The 21270-nt window shown below is 43.3% G+C and overlaps 1 protein-coding gene and 1 long non-coding RNA gene across 4 annotated transcripts in view; one reads left to right on the top strand and one right to left on the bottom strand.

The window, feature by feature from the left end:
* The window catches only part of CHPT1 (choline phosphotransferase 1), a 29267-nt gene extending 18398 nt beyond the window's left edge, over positions 1-10869 (bottom strand). For all 3 annotated transcript variants that reach the window (XR_014083450.1, XR_014083449.1, XM_081595541.1), the window contains exon 1: positions 10398-10869. Coding sequence is in view for 1 of the 3 variants with exons in the window: in XM_081595541.1 (XP_081451667.1) it covers positions 10398-10670 (273 nt within the window). In the remaining 2 variants the exon portion in view is untranslated. The remainder of the gene's footprint in view (positions 1-10397) is intronic.
* Positions 10870-10950: 81 nt separating this feature from the next.
* On the top strand, positions 10951-17906 carry LOC145547011 (uncharacterized). The gene is made up of 3 exons (XR_014083451.1): positions 10951-11296; positions 16745-16796; positions 17819-17906. It is a non-coding gene; the product is annotated as an uncharacterized LOC145547011 (long non-coding RNA).
* Positions 17907-21270: the final 3364 nt, after the last annotated feature.

The raw sequence follows: 21270 nt of genomic DNA, 5'->3' as shown, positions 1-21270 counted from the left end.
CAAGTGACCCTGGGAAAGTCATTTAAACTCTCTAAACTTTGGTTACCTCATTTGTAAGATGCAAATAAAACTTGTAGTTGTACACAATGAAAAAATTCATAAGATAGTTCTTTACACACACCAGGCATGTAATAAGTGCTCAACAAAGTTTAGCTATTGTCATTAAACATTCTAAAATGGTATTTGACATATCAATGTAGGTATGGCTTATGTGGTAATTCTGCAAATAACCAATCAACTTGCTACCTCATTCCTCAATCTTTCAAAGTAAACAGAAGTTTACTTTGAACTTTAACAAACATTTCATCATTTGTTAATATTACATACCCAGTATTAATAGCTACACTGTTGTTGTTGTTGTTTAGTCACTAAGCCATGTCCGACTCTTTTGCCACCCCATGGAATGTAGCCCGCCAGGCTCCTCTGTCTGTGGAATTCTCCAGGCAAGAATACTGGCGTGGGTTTGCCATGCCCTCCTCCAGGAGATCTTTCCAACCCAGGAATCAAATCTATGTCTCTTGCATCTTCTGCATTGGCAGGTGGATTCTTTACCACAGTGCCACCTGGGAAGTTCCTTTCCACTGAATCTTTATCCTCTAAATGACAGAAAGTAAATCATCTACATGAAGATGTTCCAATTCTCCCTTCTTATATGGAAAATTTGGAGCTTCTCAAGAAGCAACTCCCAAAGGTCCATATTAAAAAGCTCCTGATTCTAACTTCTGATCTGGGAGCCTGGCAGCAGACAAGTCTAAAGGTCAAGGTGTTAACAGAAATCCATGCCAAAATAAATTTGGCTACTCTTGGACACCACGGTTAGGGGTGGACTCTGCCCCTTATTTGGAGAAAGGAAATGAAAACTGCTTCACTGGCCTAACATGACTTCACTAGGATATCAATGGAGTTAAGATTTAGAGTTTATATAGGGAAAGAGGGGCAGGGGAATTTCAACAGCAAAGACAGAGAGGAGGGCTAAGCAGGAATGAAGGTAGAGGCCTGAAAGTGAAAGGTTTATTCATGAGTCAATGACACAGCTCATGTTTCTGGAACAGATGATCTACAGGTCATCACAAGAGAGACTGGAAAGGTAGTAATGTTATCTTAAACAGTACAACAAAGGACTTTCAAAAATGCATTATTTTGTTTGAAACAGCAATCCACAGGACAAGGCAGCTATTATGTTCTTTTTATTACAGATAAAAGTGAAACTTAGGGAGGGGTGATAAAGTTCCATCAAGAAGAGAGTTACACTGGATCCAGGAAGCAAACCCTAGTTTTATGACCTGGCCCATGAGATGAGATCTATCAGATTTACTGCCCTGCAGGCTACACAGACTAGGTGCAGCTTCCCACCTGGATTCAAACCTGCTGAGAAGCACTTTCCTTCCGCCACAAATACAATTTCAAGTTCAGTGAACCAGAGCAGTGGGAAATTGGCTGCAAGCTGAGAAAGATTTCCTTCCTTTTAAACCCACGAAGGCACACTAGTCCACCAGCTGCCAGTTCATTCCCTTTCCAGTCTTCTCAAGGCCACAGGGGCTGGATCTATCTTTTCTCTTCCCTGCAGTTATCACCTCCATTTTCACCTGGGAGCTATGAAATAGTCTGCAGATTTTCAACATCTTTTCTCATCTGTTATCTCTGCAAAACAGGCCCCAGGCGGGAGATCCTCTTGCCAGGAACAGCGGGCCTCTCCCTTCCAGGAGTCTGCTTTAAATGCGGGTCACTCCAGAAGGTTCTCTCGGTGGACGCAGGATTTCCAGAGCCATCCCAATTCAATTCCAGTTTTTTAAAAAAACTTATTTTCAAAAATTTCAAGTGTAAACCCAGGAAAATCAGGGCATGGATTATGAACTATAAAATCATAAGCAATATGTTAATATTAGAATACTTCTATAGAAGGAGGCTATTACAAAAAGTGGAACTTCTCCAGATCATATGAGCTCCTTAACATTAAAAGTTTTAAATTATATTATCTTTATAATATCTACTGTATCTGGGAATTCCCTGATGGTTCAGTTAAGACTCCATCCTTCCAATGCAGGGGGCATGGGTTTGATCCCTGGTCAGGAAACTAAGATCCCACAAGCCATGTGGTGTGGCCAAAAGAAAAAAAAAAATCTACTGTATCTTTTAAGATCAGAACTTTATAATACATCATAGAAATCTTTCCAAGTCAAGCATAAAGATCTACAACATTTGCTTACATGACTGCATGGTATTCAATGATGTGGGTAAATCACAATTTTAAGTAATACCTTCACTAATGATGAATCTTACATGATTGTATGGAAGATTATAAGTTTATTCTAGAAAATAAAATAATTACTAAGAAATAATCATAAACTCATGTCATTAAAAAAACACTAATAAATTTAAATTGCTTGTCAGTTACATCACTAAAAAAGAACTATATAAAACTTAAGTATTTGGGAAATTTTACTTTTTCTAGCTACTTGAATTGAAGGATTAGAGAAACCAGAGATTTGAACTAGAACATGTGGCCACTGCTTTTGTTCAAAATAAGTCTGGATCACAGAACACTCATATATAGATATTATTTATTCCAGGTATCATACTTTTTATTTGTGTGTTTGAATGAGCACACACATCAGGAAAAGGAAGAAGAGACTTAGAAAGTGATCAGTGAACACATTTCTGCCCACTGGACAAATTTAACTTATAGCTCAGACCCTAGAATACTGGATTTTGGGGGAATATATTCTTAGGTTTTTCTATAAATGAAAAGGCTAACCTAGGTAGTCTCCAAGGCCCCATCGTTAATATGAGAATAGAATCCTCTCCAGAGTAGGAGGTGTGTTCTTTGGTTTTAAAACCTGCTATATATACCATGGGAGCTAAATAACTAGATGATTAAAATCAACTGATGATCAAGTAACAGGTTACCTCATAACTATTCAGTAAAATGGCTTCCAAATTTAAGAATACATGTCTTGGGGCTTTTTTGCAGACTGGATAGGAGTATATACTCTGTACTCCACCTGTAAATGATCCTTGAATGAGCTACCTTACCTCTCAATGCTTCAGTTTCCCTTTGTGAAAAATGGGAATAATCACTGTTCTCACCTCATTGTGAGAATTAAATGAATTATTACATGTCAAGTGCTTAGAAAAGTGCCTGGCATATGGGAAGAGCTCAGTAAATTTTAGTGATTATTATTTCTGATACTATATAAGATACTTTTTGAGTGATTCTTAGGTAAACTTTTCATTTTAATACTTATGTTTTTAATCTATTTTTAAAATGATAATTTAAAAACTAGCTAGCATAGCTATCAAACCTATAATTGTATAGATATTAAGGCTTTGAGTCTAAGTTTTTAAGGAGTAGATTTAAAGATTATGTAAAGAAAAACAGTATAGGTAATACACAAAAGCAAAAATGTTCCCAGATTAAAATTTAGGAAATACTGAAACTATACATGCCTGCTTATATGAATTTTCACACTTAAAAAGTCCTCTTTGCTTTAAATGGCCTTGGGTGTAAGTTGATACAGATGCAAAAGATATTACATAACCAGTAACCACTGGGTCAGCTGGTAATGGGGAGACTTCAATTATCCAAACATCAGTTGACTTCTCTCTCCATAAAATATAAAAACTGTGTTTAGACAAAGATCAAGCATGTGTGAAAAACTGTAATGCCGGTACAGCGTTAGAAGGTGGACTTTGTACCCAGTTGGGTGAGTCTAGTGACTTTTTTTAATATAATTAAATTTATTTTTAATTGAAAGATAACTGCTTTATAGTACTGTGTTGGTTTCTGCCAAACATCAACATGAATCAGCCACAGGTATACCCGACTCTAGTGATTTTTGAGAGAAAACTCATGGAATTTTAATAGACTGCTAATCTGACTGCTCTAACCTGTATTATGTGTCTGTGACACAGTTGAGCCTGTGACCAGAGGCACTTCGTTGTTTACACGGGGAGGGTTCCCACTGGAACTGAGGCTGGGGCGGCTCCAGAGGCTTGGTGGACAGGAAGCCAAGAGTCACTCTCCATCCCTCCCAGCAGGAAGGCCCTAGCAGCTCACTGGTTCACCCCAACCTGTGGCCTCAGCTCAGGGTAGGGGCCAGCGCTTGAGGGGAGCACACCCACCTTCATAAAATGAGGCAGGTTACCAGCTCGGGGTGGAAACCAGGCAGGACACGAACACCCAACAGCGTGCAACCAACTTCAGAGCCAGAGGGACTTTCTCAGGACATTAGAAATCTGTACTTGAAAGACAGCCTTCCATCTTTGTAAGTTTAGTGTAAACAGTAGTATTCTTTTTAAAAACCTCTTTGAGCACTTAATAGAATTCTTGTTGACAATGCCAGCCTCTCACTAGGCAAAGGGAAACAGGTAGGGAAGGGAGCGAAGAGAACCCCTGGACAGACCTATCGTCACCATCAACTGCTTTGGGTAACTTCACATCTGTTCTGCTCTGTAACTTAACAGTACACAGGTGGTGGGAGCTTCTGCCCAGGTCAAACCCACCAGGAGCAGGATTTAAAGCTCCTTCCATACCTACAAGGCCATGTTTTATCCACACTTGAACCAGAATTCTAAAGGGGAAACAGCTTGTTCCTTGGGAATCAAGTACAGGAAAGCCACAGGCATCAGAGCTACTTCTACATCACTGGCAGAAGCTCCTTCTAGACAGCACTGGGATTAGGGTGAGGCCAGCCAGGCACCGTGGCTGCAGAATTGAAGGAGGCATTTTCAGCTCTCAGGGTTGTCTGTGCCTGCCTGCCTCACTCTACTCCCTGCCCTGCTTCTAGAACTTTCACCTACTGCGAGGTATTTTGATTTAGTATAAGAGGCCACTCTCTCACAAGAGTCCTGCCTTCATAAATGACACTTTGTAAGTAATTGAACTGGAAGGAAATATTCTAGATTTCAAAGAAATCAAATCAGTAACAGAATTTGACTAAGTTATTGCCTTTTCTTATTATTCCTCCAACAAGTAATTCTTTATAGTCCAAAGGCCACTTGAATCTAAATTATTTAGAAGTCCAATGCGCTATCCATTGTGCTACGGAGCCACCTACACTTGAATCTAAATTATTTAGACAGGGAACAAATCGTTTCTTAAGGTCGTAAATATTTCCTCAGAAACACTTGCTTTCGATTCACATCATGCTGCTGCTGCTGCTAAGTCGCTTCAGTCGTGTCCGACTCTGTGCGACCCCATAGACAGCAGCCCACCAGGCTCCGCTGTCCCTGGGATTCTCCAGGCAAGAATACTGGAGTGGGTTGCCATTTTCTTCTCCAGTGCATGAAAGGGAAAAGTGAAAGTGAAGTCGCTCTGTCGTGTCCGACTCTTAGCGACCCCATGGACTGCAGCCTACCAGGCTCCTCTGTCCATGGAATTTTCCAGGCAAGAGTACTGGAGTGGGGTGCCATTGCCTTCTCCGGATTCATATCATAAAGGAAAGAAATTATTCAAGGCCCTTTGACCCAGCCCTATGCTGGGCACCAATCTGCTATAAACACACTCTTAATAGACAGTCATATGGATTTATATACAGATATCAAGAGGGCAGAGCAAAAACATTTACTCAAGAAAGCTGAAAAGGGAATGGAGACACAGTTTATGCCAGTCAAAAACAAGCATAGGAGTGTTTTGTGGTAGAGAATGCTACTAAGCTGGAGCCCGAAGAACCAGACTGGAATCACCAAATTTTCTCATCAAGAGGGGTCGCAATTCAGTTCTTGTTTTCTGTTTGCCCTGACTTTTGCTTACTCATGTCAAAACTCCCCGGACCAAACTGATAAGTATTTAATCTGAAACAAGCTAAAACTGAATATGGATGGAAAAACATAATCTCCCAAGATTATAAATTGATTTCCTGCATGCAGTCAATAGTTTAGCAAATATTTACCAAGTGTCTACTTTACACAAGGCACTGTGCTGTGGAGAATGTTCAAATAAATAGGCAATTGCTGTCTGAACTTAAAATATGGTAGACTGTCTTACTCAATAAGGACATACATAACCAAACATCACATCACACACATAACCAAAATAAAATGGAGAAGTTCCACAGGAGAGCTACAAAGACCTGCAGCGGAAGTATAGTTTTCCAGCTTGGAATCCTGGACTCAGTTTAAAGAGGTTAACTTATTTCCCTTTAGTTTCCTCATCTATAAAATGAGGATAATAATAGTACCTTTTCATAAAGTTGTGGAGAGGATTAAATGAGATAATAGACAAAAGCAGTTTAAATGAATGCCTAGTACCTAAGTGTGTGCGCGTGAATGCTAAGTTCCTTCAGCCATGTCCAATTCTGTGCAGCGCTATGGGCTGTAGCCTAGATGGTTCCTCTGTCCGTGGGATTTTCCAGGCAAGAATAATGGATTCCTCCTTCAGGGGAATCTTCCCGACAGGGATCGAACCCATGCAGGTTCTTTACCACTAGCGCCATCTGGGAAGCCCCAAGTACATAAGTAATACCGGGTAAATGTTAATTATCATTGCTATTATTATGAGAGTTCATAGGATTAAGTAGTTGATTTGACTTGAGAGAAGGAAGAAAAATTTCCTAAGGAGGTAGTGTTAGGAATGGACACTGAGAGATAAAGTGGGACAGGAGAAAGAAAGAGGAAGGAGAAAAAAGAGGGACAAGAAGGAAAGAAATCTTTAAAAAAAATTTTTTTTGGCTGCACTGTGTGGCACGTGAGATCTTAATTTCTCAACCAGGATTGAACCCCCCTCCCCCATCCCCAGCCTGCATTAGAAGCATGGAGTCTTAACCACTGGACGGCCAGGAGAAGTCCCAAGAAATACCCTTGATATAGGAAGTAGTTCAATTTGGCTGGAGTAGAAAGTTCCTTAATGAAATGGTGGCGTGAAAAGCAGTTCAGAGCACCATTGTACAATGTAAAGCACTTAACTTTTTTCTACTAATTTCTCATCATCCCCAGTCATGTCCTAGAATATCAATACAGTTAAAAAGTAGATCAAATATTATTATTAACATAGATATGTAGTCAGCATTAATCATAAATGGGTAGATTAACCCAAGCATCCGAGTCCAAAAACTGTACGGGCTTTCCCTGACCCTTTATGGAAGGAATCCGCCAAGTCTGAAAAAGTACTAACTCTTAAGTCTAAGAATCAGAAAACAAGTTTCAAGCCAGGTTAAAGACACTCCAGGCCTCAACTTCCTCTTAATAAAATGTATGCCACTGTTAATTAGTTCAGGATGGATAGACAGAAGAAATACTAAAATGGTGGGAAGGCCTTTCTAGGAAGGGAAGAAACTTGCCAGCCTCCTTGGGTTGATATGAGACACAAATGCAACAATGAATGTGAAAGCATGTTACATACCTGATAAGCATTACATGAAACACAAGGTATTTTTCCTGCAGATTACACAGAAAGGAAAGAACTGCAGATGAGACGGTGGTGGTATGTGGTAAAAAGAATCAGGCTTTGTAGTCAGGCCTTCTTAGATCTGAAACTTGTCAGATCCTGTCTCTGTGGCCTGTGAACTGCTACGCTCCTTTTGTGGTCTTGCTGGGATATTATCAGACAGGCAGCATGACTCCTGTAATGGTGTTTCCCCTCACCGCTACAGCCACTTACAAGCACGCGCAGGATCTAATTACATTTCAGAAATACTTCTCAGTTTCATCTTGTTTTTTCAAACCTTACTTCCCATTTTGGGGTCATTCTGATTTTTTTAAGTCCCTCAGCTTCTGCCTGTCTGCCACCTTTTTCCTTTTTTCCTTTTTTTTTAAATGAGGCATAGCCTAAAAATTAATAATTTTACTTGTTTCATCAGGCTCCACTCCCTGTCATCCCTAAACAGAATCTCCTGGACTTCTCTGCCTGTCCTGCTCCTTGGAAGTGCTCAACAGATGGTTATTAAATTAATATTGAAAAGTTCATGATTTAACTGGCAAATATCAGAAACATTCAAATGTTGTTAGCCAAACCTAGGCGCAATAAAAGCTAAACTTTATTATAGGTTTGCAGGACATTTTTCATAACAGTAATATTTTTAACAGGTTGAACAAATTCTAATTTTCTACATTTATCTGCATGTAATATATCATTTAGTCCTCACTGCATTCTTGTGAAATTGGTTTGGCAAGTATTATTTCTATTTTACATGAGGAAAGCAGGCCCATGTTGTCTGTCATTCCATGGTGTGGCAAAGCCATATCAGAACCAGGCCTTCCCTTCTAACCCAGTGCACCTTCTATTCTGGCCTCTGGGGAATTCTGCAAAGGGGCTTCCACTTACATTTTTTAAACAATATGTAAATGAATTGACAATGGGAACGTCTGCCGAAAAATCAAATATTAATATAACTAACATATCCATCAATCTATGTTTAGAATGTAGGCTTCATCAAATACTTAAAAAAAAAAAAAATGGATCCATGTATGGAGGGCACTGTATTCCTATTCAACCTCAAGTCAAATTAGTTCTCCACCTAGAGAAGGAAATGGCAACCACTCCAGTATTCTTGCCTGGAGAATCCCACGGACAGAGGAGCCTGGCAGGCTGCAGTCTATGGAGTCGCAAGAGTCGGAGAAGACTTAGCCATTAAACCAATCAACCAACCAGGACCTATACTCAAATATGATTATAAACGGAGTCTCTATGTGGAGGGCAAAGAAAAGAAAGCAATGTCACAGAACGTGCAATGTAGTCTTTATTCCAGGTACTCTAAAAAGCTATAGATGGGAGTGGCTCCCTCTGCCTCCTGCTCCCCACATCACACTCAGTCCAAGGGACGCTTCTGATTACCAGGTGTCAAAAGCCCACGTTATTCACTCTTATTTCAGATACAGGTTAAATATGGTTAATAATATCCGTTGGCTTTTACGATCCCTGGGTCTTGATGATAAGCATTAACACTTTGCTAATACTTTTGCTTTCCACGAATAAGTCAACGAAGAAAGAGGAAGTAATTAATCTCTTAAAAGTGACTTATCTTTTAAGTCACTTAAGAATGGCTGCTATCCAAAAGTCTACCAGCAATAAATGCTGGAGAGGGTGTGGAGAAAAGGGAACCCTCTTACACTGTTGGTGGGAATGCAAACTAGTACAGCCACTATGGAGAACAGTGTGGAGATTCCTTAAAAAACTAGGAATAGAACTGCCATATGACCCAGCAATCCCACTGCTGGGCATATACACCGAGGAAACCAGAATTGAAAGAGACGCGTGTACCCCAATGTTCATCGCAGCACTGTTTACAATAGCCAGGACATGGAAGCAACCTAGATGTCCATCAGCAGACAAATGGATAAGGAAGCTGTGGTACATATACACAATGGAATATTACTCAGCCATTAAAAAAAATACATTTGAATCGGTTCTACTGAGATGGATGAAACTGGAGCCCATTATACAGAGTGAAGTAAGCCAGAAAGAAAAACAACAATACAGTATACTAATGCATATATATGGAATTTGAAAGATGGTAACGATAACCCTATATGCGAGAGAATAAGAGACACAGGTGCATAGAACAATTTTATGGACTCTGAGGGAGAAGGTGAGGGTGGGACGTTCTGGGAGAATAACATTGAAACATGTATATTATCGTATGTGAAACAGAACACCATTCCATGTTCGATGCATGAGACAAGGGCTCAGGGCCGGGGCAATGGGATGACCCAGAGGGATGGGATGGGGAGGGAGGTGGGTGGGGGGTCCAGGAAGGGGAACACATGTAAACCCATGGCTGATTCATGTCAATGTATGGCAAAAACTATTACAATATTGTAAAGTAATTAGCCCCCAACTAAAATAAATAAATTTATAAAAAAAAAAAAAAGTGACTTATCTTTGATCAGCGCTATCAGTAATTACAGGATCACTAGCACAACCTTTGAGAAACAGACGGTCAAGTATACAAGTGTCCAAAGGGCGTTTCGGGCTTGGCCAACCCAACCACAAGCCCTAAGGCCAGGCGGGACGGAGCTGGGGGTGTTCAGTGACCAGTGTGCAAAGTCACCGACTGCTTGTCCACCCCCACCCCCAACTTGGCGCAGAATGGGGCGGCGGCCAGACAGTCAGGCCCCTCGCTCGCAGTGGCCGAGACAGCCCGTCCGCCGCCCCGGGGGTGGACACGGGACTGGGCAGTGACCTTGAGAGCCCCTCTGCCGTCCGGAGGAGGCTCGGGGTACACACGGGACTGGATAGCGGCGTGACAGCCTCCAGGCAGAGCAGAGAAGGCTCGCGGTGGCCGCGGCGCGGGGGCAGAGGCGGTGTCCACCCCTCCGCGGCCCTGGGCGGCTCTCCGCGCGCGCGGGTTGGGGTGGGGCGGGCGCCCCGGGAGCCGCCAGGGCCGCACCTGCGCCGGGGCTCGGCTCAAGGTGGGCAGCAGTTGGGGGCCCGCGGGCGGCGGGCGGGCGGCGGGCCCTACCTCCTCGGTGACCGTGGGGCAGTAGGAGATGAGCACGAGCGTGGTGAGCATGTTGATGGCGAGGCCCAGGAGGGTGATGGAATTGGGGGCCATCCATAGCGGGATCCACTGGAGCAGCCAGGTCCAGTAGAGCTGCAGCGGCGGCTCCAGCAGCGAGACGCCCGCCGCGCTGTAGCGATGCTCCTCCAGCCGCCGCAGCTGCGCCGCGCTCAGCGGCTCGGTCAGCGCCTTCAGCCAGCGCGGCGCCGGCCTGGCCCCGGCGCCCGCCGCCATGGCCGCCTGCCGGCCCCGCCGCTGCGAGCGAGCGCCGCCCGCGCGGGGCTCCAGGGCGGGGACAGGTGGAGGGAGGGGCTCGCCGGCCCGGGCCTGCGCCGGCCAGATGGGACTCGCCAGTCCGGCCCGCGGCCGAGGTCGAGGTCAGGCCGGGCCGCCCCTGGTCCCGGGGGCCCTCGCCCCTAGAGCCGCCGGCCGCAGGGGGCGGAGCCTGGGGGCGGTGCGCGGGGAGGGGGCGGTGCGCGGGGAGGGGGCGGTGCGCGGGGAGGGGGCGGTGCGCGGGGAGGGGGCGGTGCCGCCCCGCGAGGGGTCCGGCCGGCGCGACCGGTCTGCCCAGGCCTCCGGGTCACCGCGGGGGGCTCCACCGACCTTCACTTTCTAATTGGCGCACAAAGGGCCCAGACTCCCCCAAGATCCCGATGCACCTGCCTCTAAGGTCCGATTCTTCTCCCGGGACCGCTGGTGACGCTCCTCGGAGGGAAGTCTCGTCCGCTGGACAGTTAGTAGCGGGTTCCTCTAACTCGTGCGGTGTGCATAGCTCGGTTCTCCTTTTGGGGGAACGCCTTGGTCTTCAGCCACACTGAAGGACGCCGCTGCCTGCAGACTCGGGGTCGGCGGGATACTGAGTGAGAACATGATTTTTGCCCATCTTGGGTCACCGGTTTGAGGGCCCCATCCGTTGGCCCATAGAGAGGTCCTGTTTGATAAACTTAGGGGCATAGGTCTTCCTTCCAACCCCCAGGGCTGAAGCCCTGGCCGTGTATTAGCGCTAGAGAACCCTCACTTTCCGGTTCAGGGATCAAGGTTCAGGGTTCAGATTCCAAGGTATTAGAACTACCAATCAGGATTTAGAAACACCGTCTAACAAGGAGACTGAATGGTTGGAACCCAAATGGCTATTTTTCATAGTAACCCATACCGATAACCATGGGTTTTTTTTTACACACACCTTTACCCCCAAAGACAAGGATCCAGGTGGCACCTTCCACTACCCACCAGACAATGGCAGTTCACTAGCCCCTTACCTCACAATGAACTCTTTAGACCAGGGGACAGCCCGTCATAAACGTGTCATTTTGCACAACCAGAGACAAGCCTGCCACTTGCCTTTTCTTCACCTCAGGGTTCTTATCGGTAGGCACTTCTCTAAGACACTGAACTAAGTCAGAAGCTGCTTAGTGACCGTCGTGTTGGGCAGTGGTTAACAGCGGGTACAGTTTGTCCGACAGATGCCACCACAACACCTTGGAGATGGGCTAACAAACTACTACCCAGCCCACCACCTGTTCCCATACAGCTTATAAACTACGGATGGTTTTTAGACTTTAAATGATTAAAAAAAATTTTTTTCTGTGATGCAAAATAACATAATTCATATTTCGGTGCCACTAATAAAGCCATGTTTATGCCTTACACTATTTACGCTTTCATGCTCCAAGGGCAAATTTCAGTGGTTGTGACAGAGACCATATAGCCTGAAAAGACTACAATATTGACTGTCTAGCATTTTACTGAAAAAAATTCAGCAATCCCTTCTTTAGAACAATAGGAGGGTGACTGTAGAACAAACCATGCATTGAATATCCATTTCCTAGTCTCTTATGTGAAAAATGATGCTGACAAATGCAGGAAAGGAATCAGAATGATAGAGATTCATTCTTAACTCTGTTGGGGTTTTTGTACAGTAAACTTGGAGATACCTACCTTTTAACTTGGCAGGGTCACAAATGAGTCAAAGAAAAATCCTTTTCCAGTTTAATAAATTTAACTATGTTACAGGTAATTTTTACTATAGATCAAAAAGCATCATAAAGAGAATGAAAAGGCAAGCTGGGAAAAGGTAGTTCTCTCAAATAAAATCCAGATTGAATAGTACCCAGATCATATAAAGAATTTCCTGGTGGTCCAGTGGTTGGGACTCTGTGCCTTCAATGCAGGGGGCTCAAGTTTGATCCCTGGTTGTGGAACTAAGATCCCACATGCTGTGCAGTGCAGCCAAAAGCTATTTTAAAAAATAAAGAAATACATTTCCTATACCCCAAAGTTCTTTCTTTAAAAAAAAATAAAAGAATTATCTTACTAAATTTACTAAAATTAATGATGCACTCTCTTGCCAGGAATACTTTGGTAAAGTCCAACCTCCCTAGCTTGGCATTCAAAAGCCCAATCTTCCTTTCCAGTCTTATTCCCCAAGTGTCTCTTCCCTCACTCCTCTCCCTAATCTGATGTTCCAGCTTCATGGGTCCATTAGCTATTCCCAAGTACACCCAGCACTTCCTCATGCCCCACTTTGCTTCCTGGGCTTGGAGAGTACCCTCCATCTCTCATCACCCCCAAAACATTGCTCATCAGTCAAGGTTCAGCTTAAATTCTGCCTTCTCTGAAGCGGCCTCTCAGATTCTTCCAGTTTGATCTCTCCTGCTTCTACATAGAGTCCTTTATACCTTGTAATCCAGTCTGCCTTGAGGCACTTGATGTACTGATCTCCTTCTTGTCCAGCTGGGAGTACAAGGACTGTATCCCTGCACTGAATGTGTTCCTCAGTCCTTGGTAGCGAGTAGATATCCATACATTTAAAACCTTTTTGTTTTGAAATAATAGAGTCACAGAAAGTTGCAAAAATTGTACAGAGAGATTCCTTGTATTCTTCAGCCAGCCTTTCCCAATGGTAATATCTTACGTTATCCTCAGTACAAGAGACATCCATACGTTTTTATTTGGTGGTTTATCTTGGTTTAACTACCAGTTCTTTTTGTGTAACTTGCAATCATATTTCAAATCTTCTTCCTCAGCATCTAGTTCAACTTTCCACAAAATGTTCTGGTCTCATGTAGCCAGATTAAGTGTAAAATAACTGCTTCAAAAAGCCCCTAAATTTCATTAGTTTGGAAAGGCACGTGTTGCAATAAAAAAATCACCTGGCTAGATTTTCAGTATAGCAGAATTTTATCTTTCAGGGAGTCAAGCTATGTGTGTAAGTGTTTAGAGCTTTGGATCCACAGGCTGGAGTATTTATGAAGATTAGTATAGTTCTGTGGTATAAATCCTTGCCTTTTCTCATTTACGTGCTCTGGTTTAATTTGTTTTTATAGTTCTGTACTTTGTGACTCTAAAGTCCAACTTATATAGAACCATGGCACCTTACAAAATACATGAGTGGACATAAAGTGTTAAATAATAGATTGACAAAAACATTTGCTCTCTTCTCTAGAAATGCTTAATTTCTGGATCAAGATCAGAAAAGCAAATTTCACAATAGAATCCCTGAGATGTTGTAATTGTGTTTTTTATCTGATATTTCGAAAGCAATTTATGGTTGGAAACTGATTTTCCTCAGAGACACAGTTCTTAGCGGTCTGTCCTATTTTTATCCTTTAACTGTTTTTTATTTCTTATTGTTTTCTGAGTTCTTATCCCACTGCTTTAAAATGTTTTCCATGGTATCATTTGAGGAGCATTGGAGGGAATCTCCTTCCTCAAAAATTCCTTCTTCAGCAGTCTGTGGTAAAGCCCCGCAATGACTTATTCCTGTCTTTGGATTGGGGCTTTTAGGATAAGCAGGTAGGTCAGATTTCCATGTTAGGTTAGGTCGTTATCAGAAACACCTTAGGAGCGATGCTTTTATCAGACAGTCTTTCCTCTGAGACAGCTGAGAGAGAATGACTCCAAACAAAGAGCCATGCAAGGAACTTGTGAGAGAGAGCTGGAGCTGCCCGCCCCAACATGGCTGAGCACACGAATCACCTGGAGGTCCTGTGATGAGACAGGTTCTTAGCGAATCTGGACAGAGAGTGCGGGGAAGGTTTTCAGTCCTAAGGAGCTCCCAGGTAATGCTGATGCTGCTGGAAACCAGACCCCATGTTGAGTCATAAGGGAATGAAGCATATTCATTCTTAGAAGGCTTGGGTAGAGGCATGGCTTGGAGCAGGCCCCAGGTGAAAAGGGGATGGAGGAGAATGAGGAGAAACAGGGCTGTGGACAGTTAAAGGATGAGAAAGACCAGGTTGGCTCACTTAATTTTGGTTAAACTGTGCTTTCCAGGACAAAGAAGGGATATATGCTGCTGCTGCTGCTAAGTTGCTTCAGTCGTGTCCGACTCTGTGCGACCCCATAGACGGCAGCCCACCAGGCTCCACCGTCCCTGGGATTCTCCAGGCAAGAGAAGGGATATATAGATAGATTTAATTTTTCTATTTTATATTACATATGTGTATTAAGGGCTTCCCTCGTGGCCCAGACAGTAAAGAATCTGCTGGCAATGCAGGAGACCCGGGTTCAGTCCGTAGGTCAGGTAGATCCCCTGGAGAAGGAAATGGCAACCCACTCCAGTATTCTTGCTTGGAGAATTCCATGGACAGAGGAGTCCAGCATGCTACAGTCCATGGGGTTGCTAAGAGATGGATGCAACTGAGCAACTAATACGCATGTGTATTAAACTGATTATATAATACCATCTACAGTGGAATTGAGATCTATTTTGTTGGTTGGTGATTGTTTCATTTGTTTTGTTTTTTGTGGCATGCAGGATCTTATTTGCCCTACCAGGGATCGAACCCATGCCCCCTGCAGTGGAAATGCGGAGTCCTAACCGCTAGACCACCGGGAGAGTCCCAGTTGTTCATTGTTGATGAGGTTTTTCATTATACTGTGCTTTCCAGACTAGGATACATTTAGCTCCCTGACATTATGACTGGAATGACATCCATTTGAAGATCTGGGAAGAAAAAATCGTTTTCTGTTTAATAAATGCATATATCATGGAGAAGAAGGTAACATGGATAAACTTTAACGAATAAGCAACTGAGGGTTGTGGCAGTGGCTTCAGGCTGGGCTCTCACATCCTGTCCACCATTTTCCTTTCTTCTGCCAAGAGGGAGGGCTGTTGAGTCGGACAGGGTGAAGAGCCCGTGCCTGAGATAATCCCCGTGAAGCATAGAAACAGGTGCTCTTTTCTTTCTGTTGTTGATTTTCTCATTTCCTTTTCCTCTTTCCTTAGTTCCTTGCCTGGTGTGGTTGTTTCTAGCTTCATTTCTGTCTCGTTGCTCTTGACTGCCCTTCCCTCTGTACAGATATTAATGTGTTCGTCTGTGCTCCTTTCCTCCCTCCTACTTGACAATGATCCCGGGGCTTGGCCTTCGATGAGCCCATCCTAGCCACACCCTCCTGGTCTGTCCATCACTGTTGCTTAACTTCTTCAGGGAGTAGAGTTACTAAAGACTGTGAGTCAGAATCCATGCTGGCCACTATGAAGACTTGACATTTATGGAAAGATTCATAGAACAACTTTTCTCACTAATGAACTCCTGATTCTACTGCAAGACAATGTTCCTTGAACCGTAACTGTGAGCTATTATAGTTAGCTCTTTGCAACCCTATAGACTGTAGTCCACCAGGCTCCTCTGTCCATGGGATTCTCCAGGCAAGAATACTGGAGTGGATTGCCATGCCCTTCTCCAGGGGATCTTCCTGACCCAGGGATCAAACCCAGGTCTCTTACATCTCCTGCATCGGCAGGTAGGTTCTTTACCACTAGCACCACCTGGGAAGCCATGAGCTATTAAGAAGCCATAAGCTATTAAGTACATAAAAATAACCCCACATAGAGAGGCTCTGCCCCTTCTTAGCAACCTCCACCATTACCCCACCTGCCTCCAACTCAGCAGTACTCCCCTGCGCAGGAATGAGAACTGAATTTTCAATGACCCCCCCAACAAGTGGACATGCAGGAATGAGGCTGGGATGATCAGGCCAGGGGCACTTCATCCCATATCCTGCAGGGGATACATTATTTGGCTCTCTAATGCTTAGAATTTTCCAAATGACCACATGACTTCAAATCAGCTTTGGTTTATTTTGAAACATGGCTCCCTTCCAATCACTCCTTGTCCCAGTTGTCCAAAAGGGATCCCTTGCAGAGTTGGAAGAGTGGCTCCTTTCTTTGTCACAGTGTTGCTGGTAACTGCTGTTTATTTTTCCTTTCTTCTTTGTGTTTTTTCCCATTAGCTTAAAAAATATTAAGCCAACATTTTTAAATTTGTGTGCAATGTCTTTAAGATATTTTCTTGGTCTCCAAGACTAGGATGAAGGTGAGAGGAGAATGCTGGAAGGAGGAAATCTCTTGCCTGTGTAAGTGCTTACCTACAAAGAACAGAAAGATTTCTCTAAAGCTATTGCTTGAGAGAAAAAGAAGCTGTGGTCAATCATGCACTTGAGGGCAAAGTTTTTGCCTTTAAAGACATGAGTCCACCAATGCCCCAAGCCACCTGCTGAGTGACCCCTTTGGGAGTGTTTAACTCCTGCCACCTGCCTGGTGTTTTGTCCCTAACAATCAACTCCAAATAGAAGAAAAATGTTTATCTAGGCCAAAGGTTTCTCAAGTCAGGACACTTAGGGACAGAGAGAGATCATCAGGTGAGTTTAAGAGGGTGATGATTGCCCTTAGAATCAGGAGAATTGGTCATTCCATTAGTGGGTTTGTTTCTCTAATCCAATCTAAGTTATCAAAATTCAATTATTGATACAAAAGTGAAAGTGAAATTTGCTCAGTTGTGTCCAACTCTTTGCAACCTCATGGACTATACAGTCCATGGAATTCTCCAGGCCAGAATACTGGAGTGGGTAGCCTTCCCCTTCTCCAGGGTATCTTCCCAACCCAGGGATCGAACCCAGGTCTCCCACATTGCAGGCGGATTCTTTACCAGCTGAGCCACAAAGGAATTTTATAAATACCTACGCATAGCAATCAGCCAACTCTTTGGTGCAAGGATGGTAATTAGTGCTTCAGATAAAACAGGGAAATAAAGGCAGAGCTCAGATTAGAGTCAAGGAATGTTATAAGGGAGGGTTGGTGAGAAGACTGTCTGGTTTTCTTACTCCTTATTCTACTCCTGAACTTCCCTCGTAGCTCAATCAGTAAAGAATCTGCCTGCAATGCAGGAGACCCAGGTTCCGTTCCTGGGTTGGGAAGATCCCCCGGAGAAGGAAATGGCAACCCATTCTAGTATTCTTGCCTAGAGAATCCCATGGACAGAGAAGCCTGGAAGGCCACAGTCCATGGGGTCGCAAGAGTCAGGCACAACTTAGCGACTAAACAACAAAACAATTCTACTCCTACTCCTAGGAAAAGAAAGCCAAATTTGTGTTTCTAGGATTCCATTCAAAGGAACTGAAGTGAGGAAGGAGATGGGTGGTCAGGCCTGGAGTCAAGAGAGAACTCGTGATAGTGGAGAGGTAAGAGTGATGGTGGGTAGTAGAGGAGGGGGAAGAAGGGACACAGGAAAGGGAACAAAGGTGGCTGGGAGCTGGCTAACCCCTCATTTTTATAGCTCATATACATGAATATTTAGAAGTTATAAATCTAATGAATGGTTAATAATATGGTTGTATCCTCCAGTTTTCTGAGGGGGATACCCTCATAATGACCTGGAAGTCTAGATTTTTTAAAAAATTAACCTTATTAAGTCATGACAATTGAGTACACGTCCTTATTTGTATTTATTCATTTATTTATTTGGCTGGGCTGCACAGCATGCAGGATCTCAGTTCCCTGACGAGGGATCGAACTCATGCCCTCTGCAGCAGAAGCACGGAGTCACAACCACTGGCTCACCAGGGAAGTCCCAGAAGGCTAGATTGCATGTTGGATTATCAGTCTTCAGGGATAGTTGCCAGGATGTTGTGGCGCACCGCCCAGGCTCAGGTCTCCCTGTGCTTTCCACCCTGCTGCCCCCTGCACCACGAGGGGTCTCAGGTGCACACACGCAGATGCCCTGCCTCATGTGCAGCCTCAGTCACACCCTCCACACCCCAACTCCCTGAAAAATAAGCGTCTCTAGACTCAGACAGTAAAGAATTCGCCTGCAATGCAGGAGACCCGGGTTTGATCTCTGGGTCGGGAAGATCCCCTGGGGAAGGAAATGGCAACTCACTCCAGTATTCTTGCCTGGAGAATCCCATGGACAGAGGAGCCCTGGCGGGCTCCAGTCCATGGGATCACAAAGAGACAGACACGACTGAGTGACTTCACTTCACTAGGCCACCCATGGGGCCTCAGGATATGTATGCTGGCCACTTTGTTCTTCCTTGGGGTAAAAAAGGAAAAGGCCCACAAAGTCCTTAAAACTGGATCTGGGTGCAGGCTACAGGAAGGGAGGAAGGTTTGTAAGGCTTTAGGTGTGCATGCCCCCTTGGGTCCATGGCCTCCCTGCTTTGTGGAGGGAGATACGACTGGAGGAGGGTCAGAGGGAGAGGCTTGAGCATAGAGGGTCCTCTTGCCCAGGTCCAAGTCTAATACTAAGTGGTAGAACTGTCCAGTCTCCCCACAAAGAACATCTTTAAAAGTAGCAGGTAAAGGGAATTCTGTGGTGGTCCAGTGATTAGGACTCAGTGCTTTCACTGCCAGGGGCCTGGGTTCTGTCCCTGGTCAGGAAACTAAGGTTCTGCAAGCAGATGGTGTGACAAAAAAAAAAGATAGCAGCTAAATAGCCAAGCTCTGGCCTTGGAGGTCAAAAGACCCAGGTCCACACTTGTCAGGAAGTTTCCGCGTCAGTTGTCCTTGGCTGGACTATACTGGGTTGGACCACAGGCATCTCTGCCATCACCAGTGTAACCTGAAGACCAGAGGCCTTTCCTTCTCTCCATCTTCTAGGCACCGAGAAAGAGTCAGTTGACCCAGACCCAGAAGGAAGACAGAGAGATCTCAATCTCTCTGGCTAGTGGGGAGATTAGAGTCATATTTAATTTGATTTAGGAAAGCAAAATCATGTGGCATGTCCTGCACGTCATCCTAATGTGATACATACATTGATAATAACAATTACATAAATATAATATTTGACTTCTGAATCCTTATAGTATTCTCTTACACCTACAGTCTGCCCTGTTTACGTGCTTCCCTTTGTTTACCAGTCTTGTACATTATAAATTTCTTGAAGGCAGGAAGTGGCTTATTTCTCATTGAATTCCTAGCTGAGTCCAAAACAGTGCCATGCACACATCAGACATTCAAAAACTCATTCATTGAGCTAATGAGAATGTTTCAGGTATCAATTTAAAAATGAGTGGTTAAGCAGTATGGTACTGATGCAAATACAGAAAAATAGATCAATGGAACAGAAATAAGCTCATGCACTTATGGTCAATTAATCTATGACAAAGGAGGCAAGACTATACAATGCAGAAAAGACAGTCTCTTCAGTGAGCAGTGCTGGGAAAACTGGCAAGCTATATGTACAAGAATGAAATTAGGACATTTTCTAACACCATACACAAAAATAAACTCCAAATGGATCAAAGACCTAAATATAAGACTGGGCACTATAGGTAGAACACATTTTTGACATAAATAGCAGCAATATCTTCTTTGACCCACCTCCTAGAGTAATGAATTTACATTAAAATTAAAATTTCATTTTAATGAAATTAAAAACAAAAACAAATGGGACCTAATTAAACTTAAAAGCTTTGGCATAGTAAAGGAAACCATAAACCAAATGAAAGCCAACCCACAGAATGGGAGAAAATACTTGCAAAGGAACTGACCGACAAGGGATTCATCTCCAAAATATTCAAACAGCTCATGCATCTCAATATCAACAAACAAAAAACCCAATAAAAAAAATGGGCAGATCTAAATAGACATTTCTCCAAAGAAGACATACAAATGGCCAACAAGCACATAAAAGGATGTTCAACATCACTAATTATCAGAAAAATAAATGCAAATCAAAACTGTAAGAAGGTAACATCTTAAACCAGTCAGAATAACCATCATCAAAAAGTCCACAAATCATAAATTCTGGAGAGGGTGTGGAGAGAAAGGAACCCTCTTACACTGTTGGTAGGAATGTAAATTGGTCCAACCACTATGGAGAACAGTAAGGAGGTTCCTTAAAAAATTGAAAATAGAACTATCATATGATCCAGCAATCTCACTCCTGGGTACATATCTGAGCATGCCCCCTAATGTTCATTGCAGCACTATTTGCAATAGCCAAGACAGAAGAAAACTAAATGTCCATCAACAGAGAAATGGATAAAGAACTTGTGGTATATACATGCAATGGAATATTACTCAGCCATAAAAAAGGATAAAATAATGCTATTTGCAGCAACATGGATGGACCTAGTAATTACCATACCAAGTTAAGTAAATAAGACAAAGACAAATATCGTATGATATGACTTGCATGTGGAATCTAATTTTAAAAATGATACAAATGAACTATTTACAAAACAGATATAGACTTACAGATATCAAAACCAAACATATAATTATCAAAAGGGAACTATCAGGAGGGTGTGGGGAGGGATCAATCAAGGGTTTGGGATTAACATACACACACTATATATATAAGAAGGATAATCAGCAAGGACCTACTATATAGCACAGGGAATGCTACTCTATATTCTGTGGTAATATATATGACAAAAGAATATGAAAAAGAATATGTGTATATATATAACTGAATCACTTTGCTATACACCTGAAACTAATACAACATTGTAAATCACTATACTCCAATAAAATTAAAACAAAAATAAAAGTGACTAATTAAGGATATATTTAAAACAAAAATAAAAGTGACTAATTAAGGATATA

This window comes from Giraffa tippelskirchi, chromosome 4, assembly GCF_054371585.1.
Source record: "Giraffa tippelskirchi isolate mGirTip1 chromosome 4, T2T-mGirTip1v1.2.pri, whole genome shotgun sequence".
Lineage (NCBI taxonomy): Eukaryota > Metazoa > Chordata > Mammalia > Artiodactyla > Giraffidae > Giraffa > Giraffa tippelskirchi.
This window is presented reverse-complemented; position numbering and strand designations above follow the sequence as displayed.